This window comes from Lutjanus erythropterus, chromosome 20 (assembly GCF_056507025.1).
Source record: "Lutjanus erythropterus isolate fLutEry1 chromosome 20, fLutEry1.hap2, whole genome shotgun sequence".
NCBI classification, from domain to species: domain Eukaryota; kingdom Metazoa; phylum Chordata; class Actinopteri; order Lutjaniformes; family Lutjanidae; genus Lutjanus; species Lutjanus erythropterus.
In genome coordinates, this window is record NC_139336.1 from 32,628,331 (window position 1) to 32,655,895 (window position 27,565).

Sequence of the window (27,565 nt, forward strand, 5' to 3'; positions counted from 1 at the left end):
TCATATTTAAAATCAGCAGATGAAGACATTATGAACTTAAGTTACTTGTTCTAGTTTTATTCTTAGCTCCTTTTACGCCACTGTTTTAATGTCACCATGTTCGGCGCTGATGACGAGCTGTCATCTGACTACAACGTGACCTGCTCTGAGTTACGAATCTGGGATAAAAGAGTTGAGGATGCGGCTGCACACGCCCCTCAGTGAGGAGGAGGAGGAGGAGGAGGGCGGGGTCTGCACAGTATAAACACAGGCAACACGCCTGACTGCAGCCTCCCCTCACTCCATCCATCACTCCTCCATCACTGGACCATAAAATACTATCTCTCATATTTCAGCATATTGGCTTGGAAGCAATATTTTCACGCAGCACTGATCATTATTAGCCACCATGGCCATCAATAAAGCCAAACTAGCTATTGTATTTATAGTGGCAGGGGCTCTGATGCTGCTTTTTGGAGCAATTTTTCTGTTTGTGGGGCCGAAGGTGATGAAGGACCAAATAATAAAGGTAGGCTATATCATAATTCGAATACTTTCAGATCATGCAAGTCAAATTATAACCACTGAATTCTGCATATTCTCTGTTTAATTGCAGTTTTTGACCAATAAAGGAGTTTATTATTTTCTTTTTTCTTTGCGCAGAGTTTATTGCATTGAACAAATGTCTTCACAAAAGAAGTGTGCATTCAAGCGGACTTTTAGTTGCATGTTTTATCAGAATGCGCGCATCTCTCAGTCTAAAGATAAAATAAAAAATAAAAACTAACGTGCGCTGCAGGTCTCCTTGTGACGGCTGCAGGTTGCATCGGACTGTGTCATTCATTTGCATATGTAATCTGCCTTGACTGTTGTTAATGTGTGACTCGTAGCACATAATCTGTTTCACACATGCAGCAGTTGACATATCTGATAACTGTCGAGCGTTAAAAATGAGATGAAACCAGGAACAAGTCTTTCCTGCTCGATGCAGATTCGATGCTGAGTTTGTTTGTTTCTCTCCTGTTTTTTTCCCCGTGTTTATCTTGAAGTACCTCAATAATTTGAGGTGGACATTTTTTTTTCCTAACCAACTGACTGATTAACCAATCAAATTCATTTTAGCTTCCAGGTACTTTTATTTTTACCATAATAGCTGTAATACTTTACTAATGTTTTACTGCCACTTTTGATCTTAAAATGTCGAGCCCATTGTGATTAGAAAGTATTAACAAACTATCTCAAAAGTATGTTTCCTTTCATAAGTGGTGGAAGAAGTATTTTAATCCTGCAGTAGCAGAAAAAGTACCAAAAAGTAATCCCAAGTAAGTATGAAAAGTAAAAGTACTCATGCAGAATGGTCCCTATAGTGTTTGGATCATGATGCATTACATGCACACAGCAGCCTACTTTGATGTTGCATTATATTTTTCTAAACTGATCATATGTGTAATTTTTTTAATCTAAAAAGTATGTATCAGGCAAAATGTGAGATATTTCCATTAATGAAAGCAGTAGAAGTACAAAGTCTTGAAGAAAATATTCAAGTTTTACCACCAATATCTGCTGTATAGGCGCCAAATCAACCACTTTAAACTAAATGTTGTTTTCTTCAAAAATGCACTTAAATCCAGTATTTGAGTAAATGGTTACTTAGTTACTTTCCACCATAAAAAATGTACTTTATTTTTTACCTCTGAACTTCTCACGTGGTTTGATTTAAACATAACTGTTTTCAAATAGAGATAGAGTTCTCTCTCGCCCCATCAATCATCTCACGACCCCTCAAATTTATCTGGTGACCCTTTGAAAGGGCCCGACCCGTAGGTTGGGAACCGCTGGTCCAAAAGTGGAGCAGCTCCAACAGGAAAATGCCGCCCTGACATTGATGCATCAGTACGAACAATCTGATAATGTCACATAGTCTAGAAGTACTCCATTACAAGTAAACCTCCTGAATTAAAAATATTACTTAAGTAAATATGACCTGCAAAATATACTTAAAGTATTGTAAGTACTTGTAATGCAAAATGTCTCAGTTCAAAAAGTTATAATATTATGGAACATTAAATGATTCAGTTTTTGTCACAAGTAAAGTATTTTAAAGCAGTTCTTCACTGTGGAGCCAAGTTTAGATATAGTTTAGATACTACTGGGAATATTAGTAATATAGTACTGCATCATATAAGTATATAATATGTTTAAGTAAATGTCAAATAAAGTGGAGTAAAAAGTAGACAATATTCTGAGATATAATTGAGTGGAAGTCTAACATAGCATAGAATGGAAATACTCAAGTAAAGTACAAGTACCTCAAAATTGTACTTGAGTAAATGTACTTAGTTACTTCCACCACTGCATAGAATCAATCTAATGAATGAGAATGAGTACTTTTACTTTAATTATTTTTTTATTTACTGAAGTAGCCAATGAATTTGAATGCAGAAGTTTTACTTACAATAGAGTATTTATACATTATTGTACTGCTGTTTTACCTAAGTAGATAGAAGTTTGGTTTTTTTTTTTGGTTTGTTTTTTGTTTTTTGTCATGGTAAGTCTTTATTGAAGAATTCATCATTTACAATAAATGAATATTTAATGGATATAGAATCATCAAAATGAAATTAGTGCAAAGGTAAGTGTGTTATGAAAAATAAAACATATGGAAAGAGAAACAAAACAGAACTAATAATAAATAAACTAGCCTATAAATAAGGTAACAAAAGAGGCAGACAATAAAATTTACTTTCTTTAAAAAGATTTCTTCTTCGTTATAATTTTAATCGACTCAGAGTGGATCTTAAATTCCATCTTAAATCTGATTTTTTGTTTTCATAAGGCAGGATTACATCCTTGGTTTCCATCCTGAATGTCCTCCCCAACTGTCAACATGCCAAAATCTGTTTGACTGTACATCGCGCGGGAACTACAGCTCCCAGAATCCCCGGCGCGGCGGAGGCGTGTCCAGCAGACTATAAGTACGGCGACAATAGATGCAGGTCAACAACATCGATCAGAGACAATAAATCGCCGGCAGGGCTGCAGACTGTAAACTCTTATAACTGCAGGGTTTAATGCTCAGACCGTGTCGTAGTCATTTATAGTTAGCTTCAGTTAGCTAACTCTCTTTAGCCGTGACGCTGCAGCTTTTTAGACAAAAACAAGGTACGAACAGTGAAGTGTCAGCTGTCAATATCAAGCTATGGCAATTAATAAAGCCAAAGTCGCCATCGGGTTCATAGTGGCAGGTGCTCTGACGGTGTTTTTCGGGACGGTTCTTACCTTTGTGGGACCTTTAATCATCGACGACCAGATAGTGAAGGTAAGAAGCCCGCTGACACACATATGTAGCATGTTAGTTAATCCTCGTGTTTTAATGTGCTGAGTCAAGTTCATTTAACTCGTAATCACAGCCGAAGTCTCAAAGGGCTTCAGACGGTCACGTGACGAAAACAATAAATGATAAAGAAAAGCGCGTGCATGCAGTCAAACTGAACTTTAGAAATAATTAACAATTTCCTAAATGGACTTTTGTTAGTGTTTATTGAACGTATTTAAACGACTGTTCATCACATATGGAAGCTGTATGTGCAGTGAAATACAACGAGGCATGATCCTAAAACACGACTGTGAGAAATAAGAAATGTAAAGAATAATGTTAAAGATAGAAAAATGTGAATATATTGTTTCCTGCAGTAGAGGTCTATGGCTCAGAATATATTAGACTAAGGTTATGGATTTGGTATTTTGATATGGAAGGTTTTTATTGGTATTTGTTGACAGTAAAGAAAAATATTTGATATCTAATCCTTTAAAATAGGCAGAAAAGAAAAATGCATTATATGTAAACCTTCAAAAATAGTGAAGAAAAGGGGAAAAGAAAAATAGATTAGAGAGAACCTTTTAAAAACAGGAAAAAAGAGAAATACATTATGGAAAATTGAAAAATAAAAATTGAAAAAATAAAAAAAAACTGGAAAAAGAAAAAGTGTATTGATTGCTTTAAAAACAGGCAAAAATGGGGACAAATGAATCCTTTAAAATGAGGTAAAAGCAAAAACAAGAAAAATATTAGATAAAATCCTTAAGAAATAAGGAAAAAGAAATATATCAGATAGACAAAATGGGGAAAAAAGAAAAATATATTGTATTGAATCTTTTAAAAATTGGCAAAATAAAGAAAAAGATGTGCTGAAACCTTTAAAAGAAATTAGCCAAAAATTGAAAGAAAAAAAAAACCCATATTGAGTCCTCTAAAATTAGGTGAAAGGGAAAACAAGATAAATATATTAGACTGAAAATTTTCATGAAAGATTAAAAATTATATTTACATTCTTTAAAACCATCCAAAAAAGAGGAAAATGGAAAATCTGAATCCTTTAAAAATATGCAAAAAAAAGCTTAAAAACAAAGAAGAAACATTGAATTATATAATATATTGAATCCTTAAAAAACAAGTTAGAAATTGTCTACAGAGTTCAGAGAGATCAAATTAATATCTAACCATTTTGTTTCAAGAAAGCCTTTCTTTTACATCTTATCTAATCTTTTGAGGCGGGTCGGTGACGTGTTCTGTCGTGTTTGCTGTTATATCTTCACAAACACAAAATAAGTCAAAGTTCTGTAATGTTAAATGTTAAAAAAAAATTAAGCAATGTACCATTTTAAATCATCCTGAGCCTTGCAGGGCCAAAGATGACATAAAGAGTCAGTTGACCTCTGGGACATATCAGTGTCCTGAACTTTAAATTAAAATAACAGTGTGAACGCCCTCTTATTAGAGCTGGATGGACCACCTCATTGAGAAACCCCGTCCTGATATCACGTTATATAATCTCTAATCCCCTCTCACCAACCCGCTCCCCTCCTCAGCCCACTTTTTTTTTTTTTTTTTTTAAGGATTTTTTCAAAATAATTCGGTAGTTGGAGTTGGGGCCCAGACCTGTGGGTGAGGTTACACTTTAATGAAAGGCAGAAAATTACACAATCGCCTTCAGTTCTTCTCTTAAATTTCACCTGGCATCACTCAGTTACAAACGGGTTATTCAGACCACATTCTTCACCTTTTACTGAGATAAATAGACAGTCAGATTAAAAAGAGCTACTTCTAGACTGGACTAACTAAAAAACTTATCAATCAACAGAAAATATGCAAAAATGTGAAGATTTTCTGGTTTTTATATCACTGTGAATTAAATATTTTAGAGTTTTGGATCATTGATAAGTTAGTGTTAAACTGAGCTCTGGGGAATCGTGACCTTCATTTATCACTATTTTCTAACATTTTACAAACTAAAGAACCAGATAATTAATGAAATGATCAAATGTACTTAAACTCTTTTAATGCTCCTGTTTTTTTGTATCTAAAAAGATACACATTTGGGAAAAAATACCACTTGGAACAGATATGATGCCGGAAATTGAAATAAATGTCATGGGCACAGTGTTTATACCAAATCTTATGGACTTTTATGAGGATATAATGGGAATACAGGTCAAATACTGCCTCTCTTTTAGCTGTGAACGTGCAAAAAAAAAGTTTTTATGTTCAGGTTGTTCTGATATCGATACCAGTATTGGAACTGCTTCTAATACGTCCAAATGCTCGATAAAGTATCAGCAAGTACATGAGTTTATGCACCGATCTGATATCTTAAACCCTGAAACGGGTCCTTGCTACTTCTCAGCAAGCAACTATTACTACTGGATTTTTGGGGCCAATACCAGTATTTTTTCATCTAAAATCCAAAATGACATCAGGTCAGTAAACTTTAACTGTTATTTTTAATATGTATAAATAATTCTAAACAAAAACCGTCTGAAATTATCTTCTGTTTAAAAATATCAGACAACCAATGCTGATATAGACTCATAGATCAGATCGGTAGTCTGTATTGGCCAATGCATATTTCCATCAAGATTAATAAAGTTATATCTTATCTTATACACAAAGTTCAAGTATCACGTAGGAAAAAATGGTACCAGAACGTCTATTTTTTTAAATATATGTGTGTTCTTGTAAATTTAATTACACAAAAACTGAAATAAGTCTATTGACTGACCTTCAAATTCGCCCACAGAGTTGAGACGCTTATTATAGTTGTTACGATACCAGAATTTTAAACTTCAGTATAATACAGTTATTAAAAAAACAAAACAAACACAATACTTGATACCTCGTTTGATACCTCAGCAAAAAGAAAAAGTCCTAGGCACACAAAATAAATGTTTTTTTTTTAATTATTTTTCTAATCAACAACTTGCACACAGTTGTCACAGTCAGTGAATGTTGTCTGGTTTTGCCAAATTTTGAGTGACATTGATGTGACATTATACACTGAATACCTTTTGGATTTTGGACTGTTGGTGTGGCAAACTAAGCAATTAGAGATTTTTCAATGAGCATTTTGCACTATTTTTTTTTAGCATCTTATGAAAGAAAAATTAATTAAGACAACAAATGAAAGATTAATCAATGATTATTTTCTTCCTCTCGTTTCAGAACACGGTGATCGACCCGAAGAATGAGATGTCCTACACCATGTGGAAGGACGTCCCGGTGCCCTTCTACATGTCCGTCTACTTCTTCAACGTCCTCAACCCGAAGGAGATCCTGAAGGGAGAGAAGCCCATGGTGGAGCAGAAAGGACCTTATGTGTACAGGTACGCAGTTTAAATCAACCTCCCTCAGAACGTACGCTGAACCGTAACTCAGACATGCAGTTTTTAACTTTATTGCATTTGCCTATCAGTACACTTTGTCCTGCAACCTGTAAATGTGTTGCTAGATGCATTCAGGGGACGTTGGTTTGGGTTTGATCTCTCTCTTTGTGAAATACGGCCGCTACTTTTCTAAATTTAAGATATTTTGGACCAAACGCAGACTTTGTCTTCGTTTTTTATCGTATCTCATTAATCTCCAGTCCAGACAGGTCATTAACCTCTGATTTGGTGAAGTACATGATGTCTGATTGGCCCAATTTGGGAACAGTATGTGCTGTAGACATGGTATGTGGGTCATTCTATAGTGCATGCATGAAACTGAACTTTTTTCCACTGACCTAGTGAGATGTCTTCAAAACATTGTTACATAACGCTCCATATGTGCATTGAGGGGGGATTTGGGGTGTGTGAAGTCTGTACATTTTGTCTTGTTCACTCTGAAATAGTTCACTCCACATATGTTGACCTAGATTCGGGGTAATTGCAGAGTGTTTTGGATGGACAAAAAGTTCTAGCAGGAGCACACTGGATTGCACAACTCTGACTTTTGCTTACTTGTAGCTCTGTGCAGTGATGCTCACCTCCCTGCTGCAGAGTATCTTTGCTCATTTCTGACGTTCAAGACACAGAGTCCATGAAAGCAGCTCTTAAGTGCCTGGTGTCTTTTATTGGTTTCAGACTTTTAGAAGCTGTTAGACATTAGAGCTTGAGATCTGCGCCCAAACCAGATGGGACCCGATTTAGTCATTGCAAATTCACATTCCCTGCATGTGTTGTCCTTGTCACTGAAAACTCCTACTGTTTGGTGCACAGAGGGAAGCTTGTTTAGAAAAATGTCGGGCTGTAATCGGGTTTGGGCTGAAATATGCTAATGAGGGTCTGGTGCGGGTCGGTTACAAACAGATTTTTGTTGCCATCGGGCCTCGACAGGCTCAACTTTTCAGGCACGATTAAAACACTACGACGCATAAGAGATTGATCAGCCGCCAGTTGTTATCGGCCCTGTGCAAATTATTTTATTAGCAGTTATTAACTAATAGGAACAACTGCGGTTAATGGTTATGTTAGTCTTGGGCTGCAACATCTATAAAATTCAGAAAATAGTAAAATTTGCCCTTGTAGATATTGTTTTATTTATTGGATGTTGTAGTCTTAGATTAAACCTGACAATTAAGTTCGGTCTTTGCTGTTATTTGAAACCGTTATGTACGTATGTCACCATTTCTCCAGGCCCAAGGTATTGTCTCTCATGTCTTCTTTGTTGGTCCAAAACCCAAAGATATTCAGTTTAATATGATAATAAAGGTAGGAATGCAGGAAATCTGCATTTCTGAAAGCCTGTAAACAGCATTTTCTGACATTTTTGCATGACACATTACTTAAATTATTCATCATTTATCAAAATAGTTTCTTTTTCTTTTTAATTCTTTTTTTCTCAACTTGCCGGGGCAAGTGAGTGAAGTGCTACATTTACTAGATTTACCCTGAATGTTCAAGTGTGAAAATTGGGATTAATGCTTTCTAGTCATTCAGTTGATTGATTCTGTGATTCTGATTTTGCGCTTGGCTATATTGCGATTTCTATAATATTGCGATCAATTGTGCAGCCTTATTCACAGACAATCAGCGACTTGTTTAAATAAAATCTAAATGTAAAATGGAGAACATTTAATTTTACTTGCAAACCATCAGAACAGAGTTCGGATTTTTACCAAAGAACCGTAACAGGACAGTTTTTTGCTACTTTACACGCTGACTGCTAATACTTTGACAGCCATGAGTGAAATGGTTTAGTCCGTCTTCCTTTCATCCGTCTTATCTACTTTCATCCTCTTTATCACTTTATCATGTTAGTAGGATTCTGTGTACAAAGTACACCTTGAACCCGAGGGCGTAGGTTTGGTTTCAGAAGCAGGGGGATACTAGGTTTCAAAAAAACAATAAAACATTATGTACATACACAAACAAACCAGCAGATTGAGACAGCGGTAGACCAGCAACTTCTGTGCTCTGTGAGGTAAAATTTATGTTCTTGTCAAAGGAGTTTGGTTGGGTTGGAGACAGTGATATTTGGCTTATATAATTGTGGTTTCCCATGGGAAAATGCTGTCTGCAGGCTTGATAAAATGATAAAAACATTATAGAAGATAAACCTCATACAAAGAGTCCCATCTATCCCTTTAAGCTGCAGTGTGTTGAGCTCTCAGGGCCACCGTACTTGGTAAGAAAATCCATCCAACGCTATAAAATTGAGGGAGACAAAAATAACATTTTGACTTGACAAATTGGAGAGTATAGGTGTGAGTTCATATATATATTTTTATGCCTTTTTTTCAGAAAACGTATCCAGAAAGACAACATCACATTTCATCCCAACTACACAGTGTCCTACAAGGAATACAGAAGATACTTCTTTGAGCCGACGATGTCCGCAGGGAACGAATCCGATGTTGTCACGATTCCAAACATGTTGGTGCTGGTGAGACATGAAGTTCCTTTGGTCATTACACATTCTTCAGTTAATCCACTCATAATCCTTCCCTCCTCTGATGGTTTTTCTTTTCTCTTTACTCCCCTTTGTGTTTTCAGGGTGCAGCAGTGATGATGGAAAACCTGCCCTGGGCTGTGCGTTTAATGATCAGCGCCACCTTCAAGACATTCAAAGAGGGGCCCTTCCTGACCAAGACCGTAGGGGAGCTGATGTGGGGTTATGACAGCGGACTGGTTGATTTCCTCAATAAATATGCCCCCGGCATGCTGCCCTCATCAGGAAAGTTTGGCCTCTTCGCTGAAGTGAGTAGTTAAAATGGTTTGTTACACTCCAGTTTTATGGTCCCCATGCCAGAGAGGACAATATACAGACTAGTGTTGGAAGGATGAAGTATTTTCACACAATGAAGCGCACTTAAAGATGCTTTCCACCCAAAAATGTCACTGCAACTCGAGGAGCTGGGTGTGTGAATTGTCCGCATTAGTTGCCCCAGATTTAACCCTGCCAGCTCCCTAGTCCGAAATCCAGATTTGTTTTCATATGTGCGCTCTGAACTTTGTCCTGAGGTGTTAAAACTTAAGCTCAACAAAATGTTAGACTTGTGAAGGCAGATACTGATGGGCAGATGGTCTGTATGAAAACGAAACTCGGTGGCTTCACGGGTGAGCAGCTGCACAACGCACAGCGTCATCAACATGCCTGCTTGTGCGCACTGAGCTGCTCTACTGGCAAAAAGCTAGATGTCAAAAAAAAAAAAAAAATCTGGATGTCTGTAAAAATCTGGAATTGTTAAATGGAAAATGTGTTAAAACCCTGAGGCCCTTTACAGAGTTTTTCTTTTACTTTATATGCAGGAAAACCTTTATAACAAAATATGAATCATAGCAGAGTGTCTTTAAATACTTTAAAACATGTCTTTATTTAGTTCAACAACTCCAACACTGGCCTGTTCACCATCCACACGGGACAAGACGACATCAGGAACGTCCATCAAGTCGACTCCTGGAACGGCCTGACGGAGGTGAGATGACGACGTGACTGGTTGATTTTTGATGATCGGGTGTTTTTGTTTTTTTTTCTTTCGTTCCCGTCTGACTCTCCTCTCTGTTAACAGCTGAACTACTGGAGGACTCCTCAGTGCAACATGATCAATGGAACAGCTGGACAGATGTGGCCTCCATTCATGACCAAAGAGAGCACTTTACCGTTCTACAGCCCCGACGCCTGCAGGTACAAACGCTTCCGCGCTCACTCAGTTCTTTCTTGCTCACAGTTGTCTTGGCACACTTACGAAGCCTTTCTCTGCGTTTTTATTTCCTCAGATCTATGGAGCTCGTTTACCAACGCGAGGGCACGATGAAGGGCATCCCTCTGTTTCGATATGTTGCACCCAAGACCCTGTTTGCCAATGGGACGGACTACGCCCCCAACGAAGGGTTCTGCCCCTGTAGACAGTCCGGTCTGCTGAATGTCAGCAGCTGCCGCCACAGTGAGTACACGTGTACACATCTTAAAGGGATAGTTCAGACTATTTGAAGTGGTTTCGTGTGAGGTATGTGTCCACTGTCAGTGAATCACCTGCAGTAGATGGCGGTCGGCACGCCTCCAGTTTGGAGAAGCAGCAGAACTGGTGCAGGAAGCTCCATAGGTGAAATCTGTAATTTTACCTCACAGAACACGGGAGTTGTCGGTCTACTGCTGCCTTGATCTGTCAGTTTGTTCGTGTTTTTGTGTGACTTCGGTGAATCCAAACTGACCTTTCAAAACACCGAAGTCACACAATAACACAAGCAAACTAACAGACCCAAGGCAGCGGTAGACGAGCAACTCCTGTGTTCTACGAGGGAAAATTACTGATTTTGCAACAAGAGTCTAGCCGTTTTGGTGAGAGCAATACTTGACTCATGTAACAGCAGTTTCCCCTCAGAAAAGGCGGTCTGACAGCAAGATAAAGCAGTGAAAATATTCAAAATATAGACCTTTTTTAGGTGTTTATATAAGTATTAAAATGATTAAAGATGTATTCATAGGATTTCATAAGTTGGAGGTAAACTTGCAAAAAGTAAAATAAAGTTAAAAGGTGAAGTTGAAGTCAGCATCTGACCCTTCACCCACCATCAACCAGTGATTCCTCTGACCTAGTTTCCAAATATATAAATACACATATATGCAAACCTGCACTAGACCATGACACAGTACAAAGTTTGCAAGTCTGTGGTATGAAATCAATTCACTTCTGCTCAAGATGACCACACAATGTGACCTCAAGATCACTGACAGCAGCCCCATTAAAACAATCTGATGTCAAATTGACAGTGAAATAAAAAGTAAAGCGATATTTGGCTCATATAACGGCTGTTTCCTGTCAGAAAAGGCTGTCTGACAGCAAGGTGAAGCAGTAAAAATATTCTAAATATATCATAGACTCGTACCTCATACAACCCTATTTCAGAAAATCCCAAACTATCCCTTTAAAGTCACATATCTTTGCTATTTTCAGTGCTCTGTAGTACCAGACACATTACACTGGTGTCCTGCCGGTTCTGCTTTGCATCATGATCCTTTTATTGAACTATTTTATACTCTGTTGTGTAGTTTTAAAATATTTTATGTTCATGTAAGTGTGTTTCTGTGATAAAAATGTTTTTAATTGTTACCATGATTTCTAAAGTTCATCATATCTTTATGTAAAATCTCAATCTGCAAAGTAACCATAGCTACCAAATAAATGCAGTGGAATAGAATAATTACCTCTTATGTACAGTGGAGAAGAAGTATAACATGGAAATACTTAACTAAAGTACAAGTTGCCTAAAATGTTGAACTGCATTCCTTAAAACAGTCCATCTGGTGAAAAAGGTTTGAATTTCCACCAACTAACACAAGATGCTTCTTTATTTAGACTTTTGCACTGTTGTTGTTGTCCAGATGAATAATTTGTACCGTTTCTTGTCTGTTTTTCAGACTCTCCAGTCTTCATCTCTCATCCTCACTTCTTTAACGCTGATCCTGTGCTGCTGGACTTTGTGCAGGGCCTTCGTCCAACTGAGGAAGAGCATGGCCTCTTCATAGACATTCACCCAGTAAGCACACACACACACACACACACACACACACACACACACACACACACACACACACACACACACACACACACGCTCACATGAAGCAATGTTACGAACAGATTGAAACCGCAGTCTAACCTGAGCTGGTTAAAGTTCCACTGAAAACAGAAGTATTCAGACAAGAGGAACTATTACAACATGCAACACTTGAATGACTGCATTTTTGGAATATTTTGACTAATGTTAGACACAACGGTTATAAAAGCCAAATGTTACTTTACTTTAAAGCTCCACGTAAAACAGTCCAACAGGTGACATCAGATTGTTTTCATGGGGATGTTGTTCGTGTCCTTGAGGCACACTTAGTGTGGTCATCTTGAGCAGAAGTCGACTGATAACATATCACGAACATGTAAACTTTGCATTGTGTGTCATGGTCATGGGCATCTTTTATCAAGACAAACTCAGTCAGAAGACTCTCTGGTCGCAAGTGGGTGAATGGTCACATCCTCTTTTCAACTTTGAACTTTGTTTTTGCTTTTAGAAGTTTACCTCCAACTGATTCAATCTTTAATGGCTTAAATTTTTGAATGAGATCTTTCAAACAAGCCTCAATAGAGGGTCCTTAAACATATGTTGATCTGTGTCTGTACTGGTACCAATCCAACCCCATCTTTTTCTGTCTCTAAGCTGTTCGTTATCCATTCTGTTTTGGTGCACCTCTGTTGCTCTGCAGTTCAACTCCTGTGAAGGAAGAAGAACAGCCCACAACCTGACTCAGTTATGAGTTAAAACTGCAGCTTTTTATTTGAATTTTTAAAAGGATTAGTGTGTAACTTGTGACACACTAATGAATCAGAATCAAAAACCCTACTTTTCTGCAGTTTATCTGTTGGTTTGAAAATGACAATCCTGCACATAAATTCATTAAATTAGAAATCACTGTAGCTTTGCACTGCTGTACACGAGGAGAAGTTGAATCTTTATTTATCCTGATTGAAAATTCTGCAAGGATGGAACCAGTTCTGGCAGCGTTTCCTTTCACTGCTTGTTCAGGAAAAAAAATGCTGCCTTGTCTTGTCTTGCCAAGGTTTATTTGGTTTGTTTCGACGGGTTCAACACTATGCGTCCTGTGGATGGTGAAGCATCATTGTTGGTCTTGTTGCAGCGAAAGTAGCACATAGTATACTAGTAGTAGTATACTAAATATAATAAATCACATCATCGATCATTTTATAATTTTTTTTTTTAGTGAATTGTGATGCAAAAATGATCATACCCACTAATAACATCAGTCAAAATAATTGCAATATCACTTTTTTAACCATAGCATGCAGCCCCACACCAAACACAATAATTTGTTAAAAAACACAGATATGTTTTATTGGGTACTTGCTCACATAAAAACCTTTCAGCATCACTGGTCAGATTCTTTGTACACGAGCTGATAACCATTATGCAATCTTGCAATTATCAGGAAGTCAAACTGATAATCATTATCGTTATATTTGTTTGTGTAGACCTGCTGCTGACAGTGTAAGTAAACAATGCACAGAAAATCTGAAGTTTGTTTTTCTTTGAAAAGTTTCTGAGAAATACACAATGAACTGCGTGACATCTGATTTTATTGCCGTACGGTGACAAACTAAAGTACACTGATGATAATTACGTTGTTCTTCTCAGTAGACGACAAAAGCAGATAAGTTTGATGCAACACTGCCATGATTCAGCTCGTTCCACGTTCCTTATGCAACTCTGCCTGTCTTAATCTCTGTCGGCAGTGTAGTTGGCTGTAACCCGAGCTGTGATAAGGTAATTGGAAATTGGTCTATTTCACTGTAATTGTAGTTGCTTGTCTTTTAAGGGCTGTTAGAAACTTTTTATGATCCCAATAAAAAGGTTTTGATAACAAAACGGTGTTATCATCTCGTGTACGCCGGTTCCAAGTAGATGAGAGTACAGCGTCCAGTTGAATCCAGGAAATTCAGCTTGATATCAGGTTAATAATTACAGAAAATCACTTGGTGTGACATTTTATTAAGCTATTTCAAATGGCAAAGTGACATCTTGGCACAACAGGTGAGGTTCCTCATGTGTCAAGTTCATCATTTCCCAAGTGGAGGGATTTAAAACACATTTAAGGTCCTTTACACCTGTGGTTTGGTTCATTTGGCCCAAACCATTGTTGTATTTTAGTTCTGGTCCATTTCCTGCTCACACAGACCTTTTACAAACAAACCAAGCGGCGTAAACATGAAGTTATACAGACGAGACTTGTCAAAATACCAGAGCCGATCAGTAGTCTACCAGTAAAGTTCCATGATTCTTGATAACCAATTCAATTTTTTTTTAATCACTTGCCTGTTTGGGCAAGTGGGTCAAAAATCTACTGGCCCAAAGTGAATTTTACTTGCCCCTGTACACATTGTTTGATTCATTAGTGGTTATCAATAAATATAAAGTCAATTGTCAGCTTAAATCTAGGGCTGCGAAGTCTATAAATGTCAGAAAATAGTGAGAAATATCCATCCCAGTTTCTCAGAGTCCAGGGTGACGTCTGAGAATGTCTCGTTTTGTCAGTCTGAACACAAAGATGAAGAAGACTGACAGTTAAAAAATCTCACCTCCTGTTCTGACTGAAGAAGAAACAACCTGTGTTGATGCATCTCCTCAGACATTTTTCTCATCCAGACTCATTTAACTTCTGCTTCTGTTTTTTTTCTTACGGCAAAGTTTTACTGCAGCGAACTGTTGCACCGCGTCAGTCTCCGGTTTGTTTACATCTGCTTCCACACGAGATCACGTGAAATCACATCCCACAAAACTGTGTTCCTTCTAGTACATAATATTAATATAATAATATAATAAGGCTGAATGTTGTCAATTATTGTTCTTAGACAGACTGAAAATTGGAATCGGCCAAAATCAGAATTGGCAGGTCAGACCCTTACAAAAATCGGGAGTTGGAATCGGTGCATCTTTAATCGTAGCCCCTGTAGAAAAACCTTCACGTTCAGGTAACTCGTTGATTGATTTTTGGCGACTGTCATCCTGCATCATCAGGACTCAGATAGCGAAATAAAATTCGGGCAGAGGTTTGTGCAGCACTTTAATACTTCTGATGTGCATATCTTTGTTCTTTGGTGGCACAAATAGCTCAGGAAGAAACAAACGGCTTATAATCATTATTAGACTGCAAGTCAATCACGTTATGAATGATGACTGACATGTTAAAAAAGAGGCATCGATACAGTGATGATTTAGGGATTATTACTGTGAGATCACTGTCAAATGCTTTTTAATGAACTGACAAAGCACACAGAGTCAGATACATCATCAGCAGATGGATTTGTTCATATTTAAGCTGTTGAAATCATGCTGAAATCACATATCTGCTCTTGTAAAGTCCTGTGTTTGGTTTGTTGTCATCCCCACCACAAACAAACTGCACCAGAATCCTGTTTGGGACTGGGACTAAAACAATCTTCACCAACCTGGCAAATGTACCAGGATCCGTTTCCACCAAACGGCTTGTTGTTTTCTTGTTTGAAGATGCCGTTCAGTCTTCACTGATGATATGAACAATGACAACAAGAACAAAACCAGACCAGGTTGTTGCAGACATTAACTCAGTAATCACCAGAGGGGTGTGTTTTACCATTTAAAAAAAAAAGCAGCAGTGAGTCCAGACGACTTGCACAGTTTGTCCTCTGTCTTTATCCCCCTGACTGCAGCCCGTATTAAGTTTTTATCAAAGCAATATGTCGAGAAGTGAGCTCTGAAATCTGGTTATTGAGCTAAAATCCTTCACAGAATGAAGCGGGTGAAACGTGAGAATCTTTATGTATGTTTGCATGCACATTTTTCTCTGCCGTTTCCCTGCACTGCTTCGTTCAGCCCGTCATACCAACAACGGACACTATCAAGAGTTTAGGCAAAATTTAAAACATCTGCGCCAACGTTACAGCACTGCGATCACTTTATAGTACTGTGAAATTTATGACACTTCTTCAGCTTGGGACGGGGGACATTTTCCGTTGATTCTTTACAGCTGGTTCAAATCAAACTCTACAACCTTGACTGGTTTTAAATAGATAATGAAGGCAGTGGCAGTGGTGGTCACTGGGCAGAAAAAAGGCTTTGAAGGGGGGATAGGGATTGATGAAATAACACGTGAACAGTACCTATTTAACATGCATGAAACTGGAAGGTGCTGGATGGCGTCTGTTTGGTGGAGCAACACGTGACGGTTGGCGTTCCAGTGGGATTTATGTGGTTGTTTCTTCCAGAACTCCAGTGGTGACTTGCCAGCGGTTCAGGGTTTGGTCTGGTGTATTTACTCAGTTGTCAGGTTTATGCATCCAGATATTGCACAAACAATAAAGACACATCGCCCGTTTATAAATGATCAAGGATGCTCGTGCAGCAGCCGTGTTTCCTCCTACATATTTTTATGCACATCTCATGAACTATTGTAAAAGAAAAGGTTGTTGGAAACAGCAAAGTTTGACAAAAATCACTTTGCAAAAAAGTTTTTATGCTCATTCTTTTTAGGAAATGATGCCTTTAAACAAAGACACTAAAAGGGTCTTAAAAGTTGCCCGTCGCTTGCTTTAGAAATACTTTCAGGTTATTAAAATACTTTCAGGGCTTTATGTCCATCTTACATGTCCCCCTGCATCAATAAAAGGTAATCTTATCTCAAGTTCAGATCATATTGCGGAGGTGACGCTTGCCAACTTGGTAGATAAAAATAACTTTATTGCTGTTTTTGTACATCTTTTTGCCATGTTTACTGTGGTGTGAAGTACAAACTGTAGTGTTTCATGTAGTAACCGGTGAAGAAAATGTTGTCTGGGGCTTGGGGGCATTTAATTTCCTGCAGGGTCAAGTAGTGAATGCTTGATTTCCGGCTTTCACGTGTTAGATGTTACAAAACATCAAAGTGTCCGGTATTTGTGTAAGTGAAAGGCCAGATGTTCGAGGACACATCACGACATGAAAGGGCTGCAAGAGCACAGTTATGTGTCCATGCTATTTGTGCAAAACACCTTTATTGTTCATTTATGATTTACAGTCATTCAAAATGCAAGAGAAGATAACAGAATAACTTTTTAAATTCTTAAGGCTTTATAATGATAGCAAAGAGTCACAAAGATTGGTAGATTCGTTGCTGAAACAAGTATTTTGGTTGTCAGGAGACAATTTAATTAAGTCCAAAGTACAGAAAACAGACCCTGGTACAGAATTAATGACTTAAGTCCACTGGGTCCAAGCTTAATGTCTGGACTGGGCTGACTGGAGAATTTGTTCTGCCAGAGAAAAAAACATACTTGGGGGAAAAATGGATGGTGGTTGTTTATTTTCTGCAATAAGTGTCAGTGCCTGTTATGAAGACACACTCTGTGGTGGCTTTTGGCAAACTTGAATTTGAAGCAGCCAAACTCTGTTGGTTCCACAAAACTGTAGATTTGCTTTGTTTTTTTTTTTCTGCCTGCTTGTCTGAATTGTTTTCTCTGCAGGCTGGCTCTGATTAAAGGGATAGTTTGGATTATTTCAAGTGGGGTTGTATGCAGTGCTTATCGCTAGTCACTGGTACTGGTGTAACCAATGTACTGCCGTGGACGGGGTCAGCAGCAGAATATATTTTAGACGCCTGAAAAATCAATCTATTGAAGTGTATGGTATATTTAGAATATTTTCACCACTTTACCTTGCTGTCAGACAACCTTTTCTGATGAGAAACCACTGTTAAATGAGCCAAATATCGCTCATTCCAAAGCCACCAAACTCCATTGGCAAAATTACTAATTTTACCTCACACAACACGAGTATTGCTGATCTACTGCTGCCTCAATCACTTAGTTTGTTTGTGTTATTGTGTGACTTTTGTGTCTTAAAACATTAGTTTGGATTCACAAAAATCACACAATAACACAAATAAACTAACAGATGGCGGCAGCGGTAGACCAGCAGGTCCTGTGTTCCGTGAGGTAAAATTGCTGATTTCTCAAATGGAGTTTGGTTGGTTAAGAGACAGGGATAGTTGGCCTATAAAACTGTGGTTTCCCATCAGAAAAGGCTGTCAGATGGCAAGGTAAAGCAATGAAAATATTCTATTCCAAAGTGTGGATGTGCTGACCACCATCTACTGTAGGTAATATACTGACTATAGATAAGTATCTCATACAACCTCACTTCAAAAAAAACAAACTATCCCTTTTAAGTAAAAGAAGTTCAAGTTATAATAATGTATGCAGTGATTCTCACTGTTCACAATTAAATAATTCAAAGCCTGAAGGTCCTTTTGCAGCTATAACTCAAGACAAAGTCATACAAGCATATTGTTTTCACTGTTACATCTCACTTGTTCAATTTTCTGCCATGCAAATTGAATAGTTAAGTCCTTGGGTGGATTATTTGCTGCTAAAACTGTGTTAATAGTCTTATATCATCTTAAGATGGCCCCCAAAAGATTCACACGCTCATAAGGATTTCCTTCTTTTGTTTACTCTATTTGGTTACATGGGAACATGTTTTTTAATAGTTGGTCAGACAATTAAATGTTCCTAACCTAATTTAAAAAGTGGACAGTGAAACCCTTTTTATTCCCCATGTGAGATTCTTTTTTATGTTCTTTTTTTCCAGCAAACAGGTGTCCCACTGAACGTGTCCATCCGCCTGCAGCTCAACCTCTACATGAAGACAGTGACAGGAATTACGTAAGGAAGTTATTCCCAAAGCTCCCATCGAGCCATTAACACTTGTCATGTATTGTGTTTTATATCTATTCATTGTTCGATATGAAAGTCTCTCACATATTTCCTGCTTTCCCCAACGTTCATGATGCAGCCTTGGAGTCTGAAGTTGAGTGTCTTTGTCCTTGCAGAGAAACTGGCAGAATTTCCGAGGTGGTGATGCCAATGATCTGGTTTGAGGAGGTAAGTCTCTGCCCATTTTTTAAAATATAACTCAGCAAATGAAAGTATTTAAATGGATAGTTTGGATTATTCAGTCTAGGGTGGTAGGAGGTACTTATCCATCAGTGTTTCCCCTCAGATGAAGTTGTGGCAGCGGAGGTGATGCCTCTGTGTGTCTCGACCAGTTTTACTGAACATTTGACCAGTTCAGAGAAGCTCAAAAAAACCAACATAAATATCACGATTGGTATTTGTTTGTTGTCAGCAACATTTTGCAAGAAAGTGATTCAGTGTTAGACTCATGTCCTTTTATAATCCCAGACCCTCCTCCTCATCCTACCTTTCCTTGCATGACAGTATGTAGTTTCCACAAAGGAATAAAAATAAAATAAAAAACAACAATAATAAATAGATAACACCAGTAGATGGCGGTTGACATGCCCCCAACGCTCCAAAGCATGGGAGCTAAGCATTGAACTGCTGTGGACGGGGTCAGCACCATATAAGATGAATATGGCTCTCTCCAAACCAACCAAACTCCAGAGAAGAAATCAGTAATTTAACTCACAGAACACGGGAGTTGCACGTCTACCACTGCCTTGATCTTTTGATTTGTCCGTGTCATTGTGTGATTTCAGCGTTTCAAAAGGATAGTTTAGATTCTCTGAAGTCACGTAATATTTGAAACTAACAAACACATCATGATGATGAGCAGTTCCTGTGCCCTGCAAGGTAAAATTACTAATTTTGCCAATGGAGTTTGGTTGATTTGGAGAGGGCAATATTTGGCTTATTTATCAGTGGTCACTAATCAGAAAGGTTTGTCTGATGGCAAGGTAAACTAGTGAAAATATTCTAAACACAGCATACTCTCAAACTGACATATTTATTTTTTTAAACACGTTTTGCTTCCACGTTGATACTCCTGCTTCTCCAAACTGGGGATACGCCAACTGCCATCTCCTGTGGCTAATATACTAACTATCAATTAAATACCTCATACAACCTCACTACAAATAATCCAGACTGTTCCTTTTAAGTGTTTACAGAGACCCCTCTTATCGCACACGTGCCAGATTTGAGTAGTTTTGATGCCCTGGACTCACACGTGACCACATTGTTTTCAATTTTATTTTATTTTGTTCAGGTCATACCCGAATAAAAAAGAATGCACCCTTTTGTTCCACTGCACTTCTGTTGCCAGAGTTTGCAAAGCACAAAATGTTCTCCTAATTTTGGCCTGCGGAGAGCGCAAAATGAAAACATCTGCTCAAATTGAATTATGCAATACATGACAGTCCATTACAGCATCACAGCAGGGTCTGTGTTCAACACTCAACCTTAATCATAGTTGCGTAAAAAAAAAAATACAGTTGTTAATATCAAATTACGTTGAGAAACTGTAGCTAATTCTCATTAAAACAAAGTCTTACGTGGTCACTTCACCTCAGCAGTGCCTGGAAAGGAAATTTAATTACTTCTGCCACAAATGTGACCCAGAGATGAACTGATGAAATCAGAGGTCTTACAAGACACAGAACATACAGGGGACCCCGTTAAGTGTGTCCCTATGGAATAATTTGACTTAACTCTTCTACTAAAGTGTGCAAAAGAAGAACAGAACAGAAATGTGTTATAAAGACATTAGACAAAAATATTTGCTCCTTGTCAACACAGAATTCCCTTCAAGAAAGTGTTTCACTCTGCATGCATACATATGATAAAATGTGCATTCTGATGTTTTTAAATAATACACAATAAAAACGTAGAATATAGATAAAATATAAGTGATAGAAAATATAAAATGGACCAATAAATGCATCAAAACAACTCTGATAGATTGATAGATAAGAGCATTATCTACAAGCTACTTTAGATTTGAAAATTAAAATATTATTTGTTGAATATTAAGCCTTCTGTGAAGAAAAATATATTTTATATCATGAGATTTTAAAAAATATAATCTATAGACATGGACACCTATTTGAGAATGACTGGATTTGATTTTGGAGGTCAAAGGTCACTGTGGTCTCAAAATCTTTTCAGACAAAACTCAGAAATTTCACACAAATGTCTTATAGGATAAAATGATGATGTGGGGACATTTTGCACACAAAAGGTCAAAGGTCAACGTCATTCAGACTCCGTAACTCAGGAACAGAAGGGGAGACTGTGGCGGTATTTCACAGACTCTTCTGTGCTGCAGACAGACTGCAGACGTGTGTGAAGCGTCCATGTTTTAGAATTTGTTGCGTTGTAGTCTGGCCTGACTGAGGTTCAAGTGATTGCTGTACTTCCCTACAGTTCATATCTTTTATTTATTAAATTCCTCAACGTCTTCTTCAGTACATACGTTACATAAGTCTGTACAGACTTGTATGCAACCTGCAACTCGACTGCTTGGCTCTAATTCCAGTTCTTTCCTCTGTTGCCATACATTTGAAATCCGTGACACAAGTGTCAGTTGTGTAACGCTGCTCATCTTGAAATGTTGGAATGGAGAAATGCCTCAGACAGATGTTGTATCATTCAGTGATCTGTTGGCTCGTGTGTCATGAGGCGACTCATAAGAACATGTGATTTAGTGATTTGTACTTTGTATGTACAGACAGCATTTTCTGTTTAAAGGTAAAGAGTTATCAAGTCAGTTTGTCTCTAGTGTCCTCATATAATTCATGTCTTTATTGGTCTCACAAATTTTATAGTGGTCAGGCTTTATATGTACATTGAAACTGTAATTTAAATTTTAATAAAAATCCTGTAATTCACCATAATATTTTGGTTTTTTTGCCGTTTTTCCCCCCCTCCTCAGAGCGGCTACATTGACGGCCCCATCCTCTCTACGTTCCACACAAACTTGGTCGTCCTTCCCGCCGTCATGGAGTTTATGCAGTACGGCTTCATCGCTCTCGGCCTGGCAACGATAATAATCGCCATCGTGGTGCATCGCAGAGTGAAGGTAAGGCTGCCACTCAGCATGCAGGCCGGCGCGTGTCGGCGTTGTCTTTTTTTAACTGCATGCGGCAAGTTGCACATTAACGCATGTTCTCCCACTGACTGATGGGAAGAGGAGCAGGAGAGGCTGCAGTGACGATGCTCTAAATGATAACAAGGTTAAATGTTATACAATTTATCTCCAGTAAATCATTATTGTAATATGTTTATGAAAGAAATTATGACACGTGTGCTGGGCTGCATCGTTACTTTGCATGGTATATTAGTGCAGCATCGAATTAATTTTAAAACATTTTCTTTTATTATAGTTAGTAATAATAAATCATGTTTAGTATCAGTTTTCCATTTATTAACGATAGTTATTATAAAATATTTTAAAATCATTCATAAAGGAGACACTGAAGGAAACTGTGTAATTCTGGGGACTATTTTCAGTGGCGGATAAATCCATGTTTTGTGTATAAGAGATTGATTAATTGTTGGTTTCGGTCTTTTCATCCGACTTATTGACAGAAAGAAAAATGTAGAATATGACCAGATATACATTAGAATTTGTGATCAAATGATTTTTAAAACTTTGAGCTCCTCCACACAGTCACTTCTGCTCCTCTGCTGATCTGTATTTATGTAACACTTGAACACTTGACTTAATCTGTCTACAGACTAATTTTTAACCCCCTTTGACCGACTGCATAAAGAGAGTAAAAGTTGGTTTGGAAACGTTCTGGTTGTTGTGAATAAGACAGCAGAAGTTTGACCTCATATGACTGAACCTCTGGACTCTTGCATACGTATTATACAGCCTATAAAATGTGATTTTATTGTGTTATCAGATGCACATGCATAGGATGGCAGCCCATTTCTGCCAATTTGATGAAAAAAAAAAGATCCTGTAGTCATTTTAATGAGAAACTTTATTAAAATAATGACTTGGTCTCTCAAAATAATGGTTTATCTCAAAAGTTTCTCATTATTTTGAAATAATAAGTCATTATTTTGAGGTAAGTAACTCAAAGTTTTTCTTTATAATGAATCACAGGATGTTTTTTCCATAAAATTTGCAGAAATTGGCTCCTAAATGAGAAAACTGAATCTTTCCTAAGTTTTATTATATTATTTTAAAGGAATAGTTTGACATTTCGGAGATCCATGTTTTTTGCGCTTTTGTTGCGGAGATTTAGACAAAAAGATCAATACAATTCTGCTAAGCTAAGCTAACTGCCTTCTAATTTTAGCTTCACGTTTAGCACACGGACATCAGATTGGTATCGATCTTCTTATCTAACTCTCATATATGCATCATATTTAGCATACAGCTAGGAGACAGTTAGCTTAGTGTGTGTGTGTGTGTGTGTGTGTGTGTGTGTGTGTGTTACATGATGTGTTGTGAAACACATTACACCTGATGTGATAAAACCAGTTTAAGTTAATGAGTGTTCTGTTGACATCTCACTATCACAACACAGCTGTAATGTTTTTATGGTCCGATATATCAGCAGCAGATAGTCAGCAGTCTGTAAAGCAGACAGAGGTGAACCGTTTGCTGAGATTTCGGTGAAACGCTGGCAGGTTTTATCATAATGGTATAAAGTGGTTTTGACATTTTGTTGTGTTTGCAGAGGTCTTGTGCACGCGCTCCAATAACCCCCACAGTGGTGGAGAACCTTGGGGTTTGTAAAACTGTTGTGTTTCAAAGCAATCTGGTTTCAATCATCCAAAATCCAAATTATGGTTCCAAATTCTGATATTTATTCGATGTGGACCTGCGCCAATCTGCATGGATTTTTGACTTGATTTTCTTTTTTATTGGTGACTAATCAGTGCAGAAAAAATATTCTTTCTTCTAAATTGTAGGAGTTCCCATCCACCTCTGGGTCTGATTTCACTTGACATAAATCATAAATATAAAACTTTTCCAGCTGTTTCTCCTGCAGCAGCAGCTGTGACAGCAGGGTGCAGAGCTTTTATGACATTTCTATCAGACAGAATTAGAGACTCGTTTCCATCTTCAGCACAGTGTATTAGGCCTTTTTTATTGACAGAATATTGGCAGCTTTTTTGAAAATGAATTATTTGTTGAAGTCTTTCTTTTTTAAGGCAAAGCTGCTAAAAAATACTCTGGTTTCAGCTTTTCAGATGTGAATATTAAATGTCCTTTAGAGACATAACAATATTGTCCAGTATATTAGAACTGTGATGATTAATCGACTCCTTTGCTAATTGATTAATTAATTAATTACATTTTTTAAGGTAAATTCTCTGATTCCAGCTTCTTAAATGTGAATATTTTTCTGGTTTCTTTACTCCTTTATGACAGTAAACTGAATATTTTTGAGTTGTGGGCAAACATTTTCTCCGTTTTCTAGACCAAACAGCTTCCCGATTAATCAATAAAATAATCAACAGATCAATCCACAATCAATCTAATAATTAGTTGCAGCCCTACCATATATTTATCAGAATTTTTTTTTACTCCCTAATGTCATTGTCAGAATCAGCCCCGAAAATCCAGTTTCATTCAGGCTCTTTCCCAAACAGACAGAGCAGCCTTATCAACATGTTAACAGTTTTCTTAAAAAACGCCTCATGGTCACGTCGACTCAAAGTCCAACTGCAGTTGAATTTTGGTCATATGTGAGAACAGGCGTGCTGCTACATGTCAGTAAAAAAAAAAGCTAGACACGCCTCCTTAGGGATAATGTATGTAATGACTAACTAATTGCTCTTGTGTTTTGGTGAAACGGGGAGAAGAAACTCCCTTCATTATGTTGTTTGATCTTTATCATCAGTATCTGTTGGTCACTTTCACCTTTTCTTATCTTTCCTCTTTCATTAAGTTCTATTGCCTGATGATGAGTCCATTAAAAGTGCCGTGGAGGCAAACAAACCGAATGCCTTCACATTTGAACGTATAAGATGATGTTGAAAAGAATTAACCAATCGCACGTCCTTAATTAACTGCATGTTCGAATCGATCGCCACCAGGAAGCAGCTCCTTGCATGAACTTGCATGAATATCTCCGATCTAAAAACAACTAAAGCCTGATGCTGCTGCTAACACCTTGAATTAAACCAGCAGCTGATCGTTTTTGTTGTATGCTCTGATTGGCTGACGTGTAAGACGATCTGGTCATCTTTTAGGCCTCTGATAAAATGCAGATAAAAGGTTCACATGACCCTGAGACAAAGGAGAAATGTCTCATGAATAATTCAGGTGGGTGTGCACACAAAACCATACACATGTAGAAATGTTCTCACTCTTATTGTTCACCTGTGTTTAAGCTTCAGAGATGAATTAGATTTTTTTTTTTTATAAATGCTTACAAAAGTTATTTTCCCCACTTTTATTTACGCGTCATGAAAATGTAGATGAGGAAATTTTTACATCATAGGCTGCTTTCACTTCTGTTTTCTCACCACAGCGGTCATTTATTCACTGTGATTTGAACAGTAGTTTATGGCGTTACTTCTGTTTTTGTTTTTGTTTTTTTTAACTTTTTTAAAAAATCCCAAAAGAGTTTACATAGTTTTGTCTTTTCACTCATAACTTTAAGACTTTAAACAATATTTGCATATTTAATATTTATTGTCAGGTCACAGACAAAGTTGCAGTATGTTCCAAATTAGGTTGAATTTGTTGTGTTCCTACAGGTTAAAGTGCAGGTTTGTATGGAAGCCCATTTCTGTCAGTGTGATGAAGATATGATGAGGAACCTTCTTGAGTTAATATCTCAAAATAATGACCTATTATCTCATAACAATGACTTGTTATCTCAAAATAATGGCTTATTATCTCATAATATAATGGCTTAGTTACTTTTTCTCATATTGGCAGAAATGTGCTTTAATAAACTCTTTACTCAAGTTTAGGATATTTTTTTCACGACTTTGTTTACCAAACATGAATACAACCATGGCCTACAGTTGGTCAACATCGTCGTATGATTGTTTGCAGGCAGAATGTTACCAGAATAACAATTATGCAAGTTGTGTTTTGTCTTTAATAAAAACAGACATTTTTGAGTCTTGCTCTTTTTTTTTTTTATTATCATGTTTGGGTTGTTCATGTTCCTGTTTACATGTTGATAACAGTATCCAGATTTCTGATTGTCTGTCTGCACGTGTGTGTCGTGATTCTGTTCTGTGCCATCAAGGATGATCAGAAATCTGGATCAGGTGTTAACATCCCACAATATGAACTAAAAAATGTTTTGTTTGAGGGGGGAATAAGCTGCAAACTGCCTCCATGCCTGATGGATGATTATGTCTATTTTTTAAAAGTTTGAAAGTCTGTGTTCAGCTGCACTGAGGCTTGATGACAGATTTGTTCCGTGTGGTATTTTGAATCATATTCATCTGTCTGTCTTTCTTTAATCTTCTGAACACGTCATAACAGCCTCTTTCTTCTGCTCCTGACACAGAGAAGTAAATGTGAAGGTGGTGGATCCACACCAGATGGAAGCACTTCGACTGAAGAGAACGACCCTCTCCTACAAGATGACACAGACTGACACACACACACACAACATGAACACACACACACGTAAACACACACGCAGCTGGTGTTGTGGACGCACTGATGGCCGACATCATTCCAGCACGTTGAACTGAAAAAAACAAACACTGTCACACGAAGGTGCTCTGCTCAGCGTATTTTGAACCACTTTTTACTGTACTGTAAGTTTATGAAACTCTCAGCCAAAGACTCGTGTTCACTTTGTTAAATGTGTTTATGTTGAGGCTGTCGGGGTGGAGACTGTTTCATCTCAGAGCGACTGAAGACGCTCAAAACCGCTTTTTGTACAAAGAACTAACAGCAACAACAACAACAAAAAAAACACTATTTCCAGTCAGTTACATGACAGCTTTGAACATGCGTTCATTTTGCTCTGCTCAGTGTTCAATGATCATTCAACACAGTTTATCATCTCATCAGGAGCAGCAGTAGACAGTTACTGTGCTATTTTTACTGCAATTTTAGAGAAATGTTTCTGTATCAACAACAAGGGAACTTAAAGGGATAGTTTGGGTTATTTGAAGTGTGGTTGTATGAGGTGCTACCTACAGGAGACGGTGGTCGACACGCCCACAGTTTGGAGAAGCAGCAGGAGTGCTGATGTAGGCAGCTAAGCAATGTAAAGCTGTGGACAAGGTTGGCAACAAAATTAATTTTTAGAAACCTAAAAAAATCTATATCAGTTGAAGTGTTCGCTATATTTAGAATATTTTCACCACTTAACCTCAGACAGACTTTTTGACAGAAACACGCCGTTGCATAAAACAAATATCACTCTGCAAACCAACCAAACTCCGTTGACAAAATCAGCAATTTTACCTTGCAGAAAATGGATGTTGCTGGTCTACCACCGCCTCGATCTGTTGATGTTATTGTGTGACATCGCTCAGTCATAAATAGCCCTTGAAAACACTAACTG

General features: G+C 37.6%; 1 protein-coding gene across 2 annotated transcripts; it reads left to right on the plus strand.

Annotated features, from left to right (window-relative positions):
• The first annotated feature begins 271 nt into the window (after positions 1 to 271).
• scarb1 (scavenger receptor class B, member 1) lies at positions 272 to 27,258 on the plus strand. Of its 2 annotated transcripts, XM_084745502.1 has the most exons (12): positions 2,973 to 3,298; positions 6,479 to 6,639; positions 9,037 to 9,178; positions 9,289 to 9,492; positions 10,116 to 10,211; positions 10,305 to 10,420; positions 10,513 to 10,679; positions 12,155 to 12,273; positions 18,904 to 18,977; positions 19,145 to 19,196; positions 21,988 to 22,134; positions 26,552 to 27,258. In XM_084745502.1, exons 1-12 carry the CDS (start codon positions 3,179 to 3,181, stop codon positions 26,639 to 26,641), a joined length of 1,488 nt encoding a protein of 495 aa, XP_084601628.1. In that variant the 5' UTR covers positions 2,973 to 3,178; the 3' UTR covers positions 26,642 to 27,258. The 2 variants fall into 2 exon arrangements, with proteins under 2 accessions (XP_084601627.1, XP_084601628.1); XM_084745501.1 differs by lacking the exons at positions 2,973 to 3,298; positions 21,988 to 22,134; positions 26,552 to 27,258 and adding an exon at positions 272 to 508 and having other exon boundaries at positions 19,145 to 19,241.
• Positions 27,259 to 27,565: the final 307 nt, after the last annotated feature.

Bases quoted from the DNA above. Each gene is read 5' to 3' on its own strand.
- scarb1 (XM_084745502.1), top strand. From the start codon at position 3,179: ATGGCAATTAATAAAGCCAAAGTCGCCATCGGGTTCATAGTGGCAGGT. The intron at 10,212-10,304 runs GTGAGATGACGA...CTCTGTTAACAG, and splicing joins CCTGGAACGGCCTGACGGAG to CTGAACTACTGGAGGACTCC. The intron at 10,680-12,154 runs GTGAGTACACGT...TCTGTTTTTCAG, and splicing joins TGTCAGCAGCTGCCGCCACA to ACTCTCCAGTCTTCATCTCT.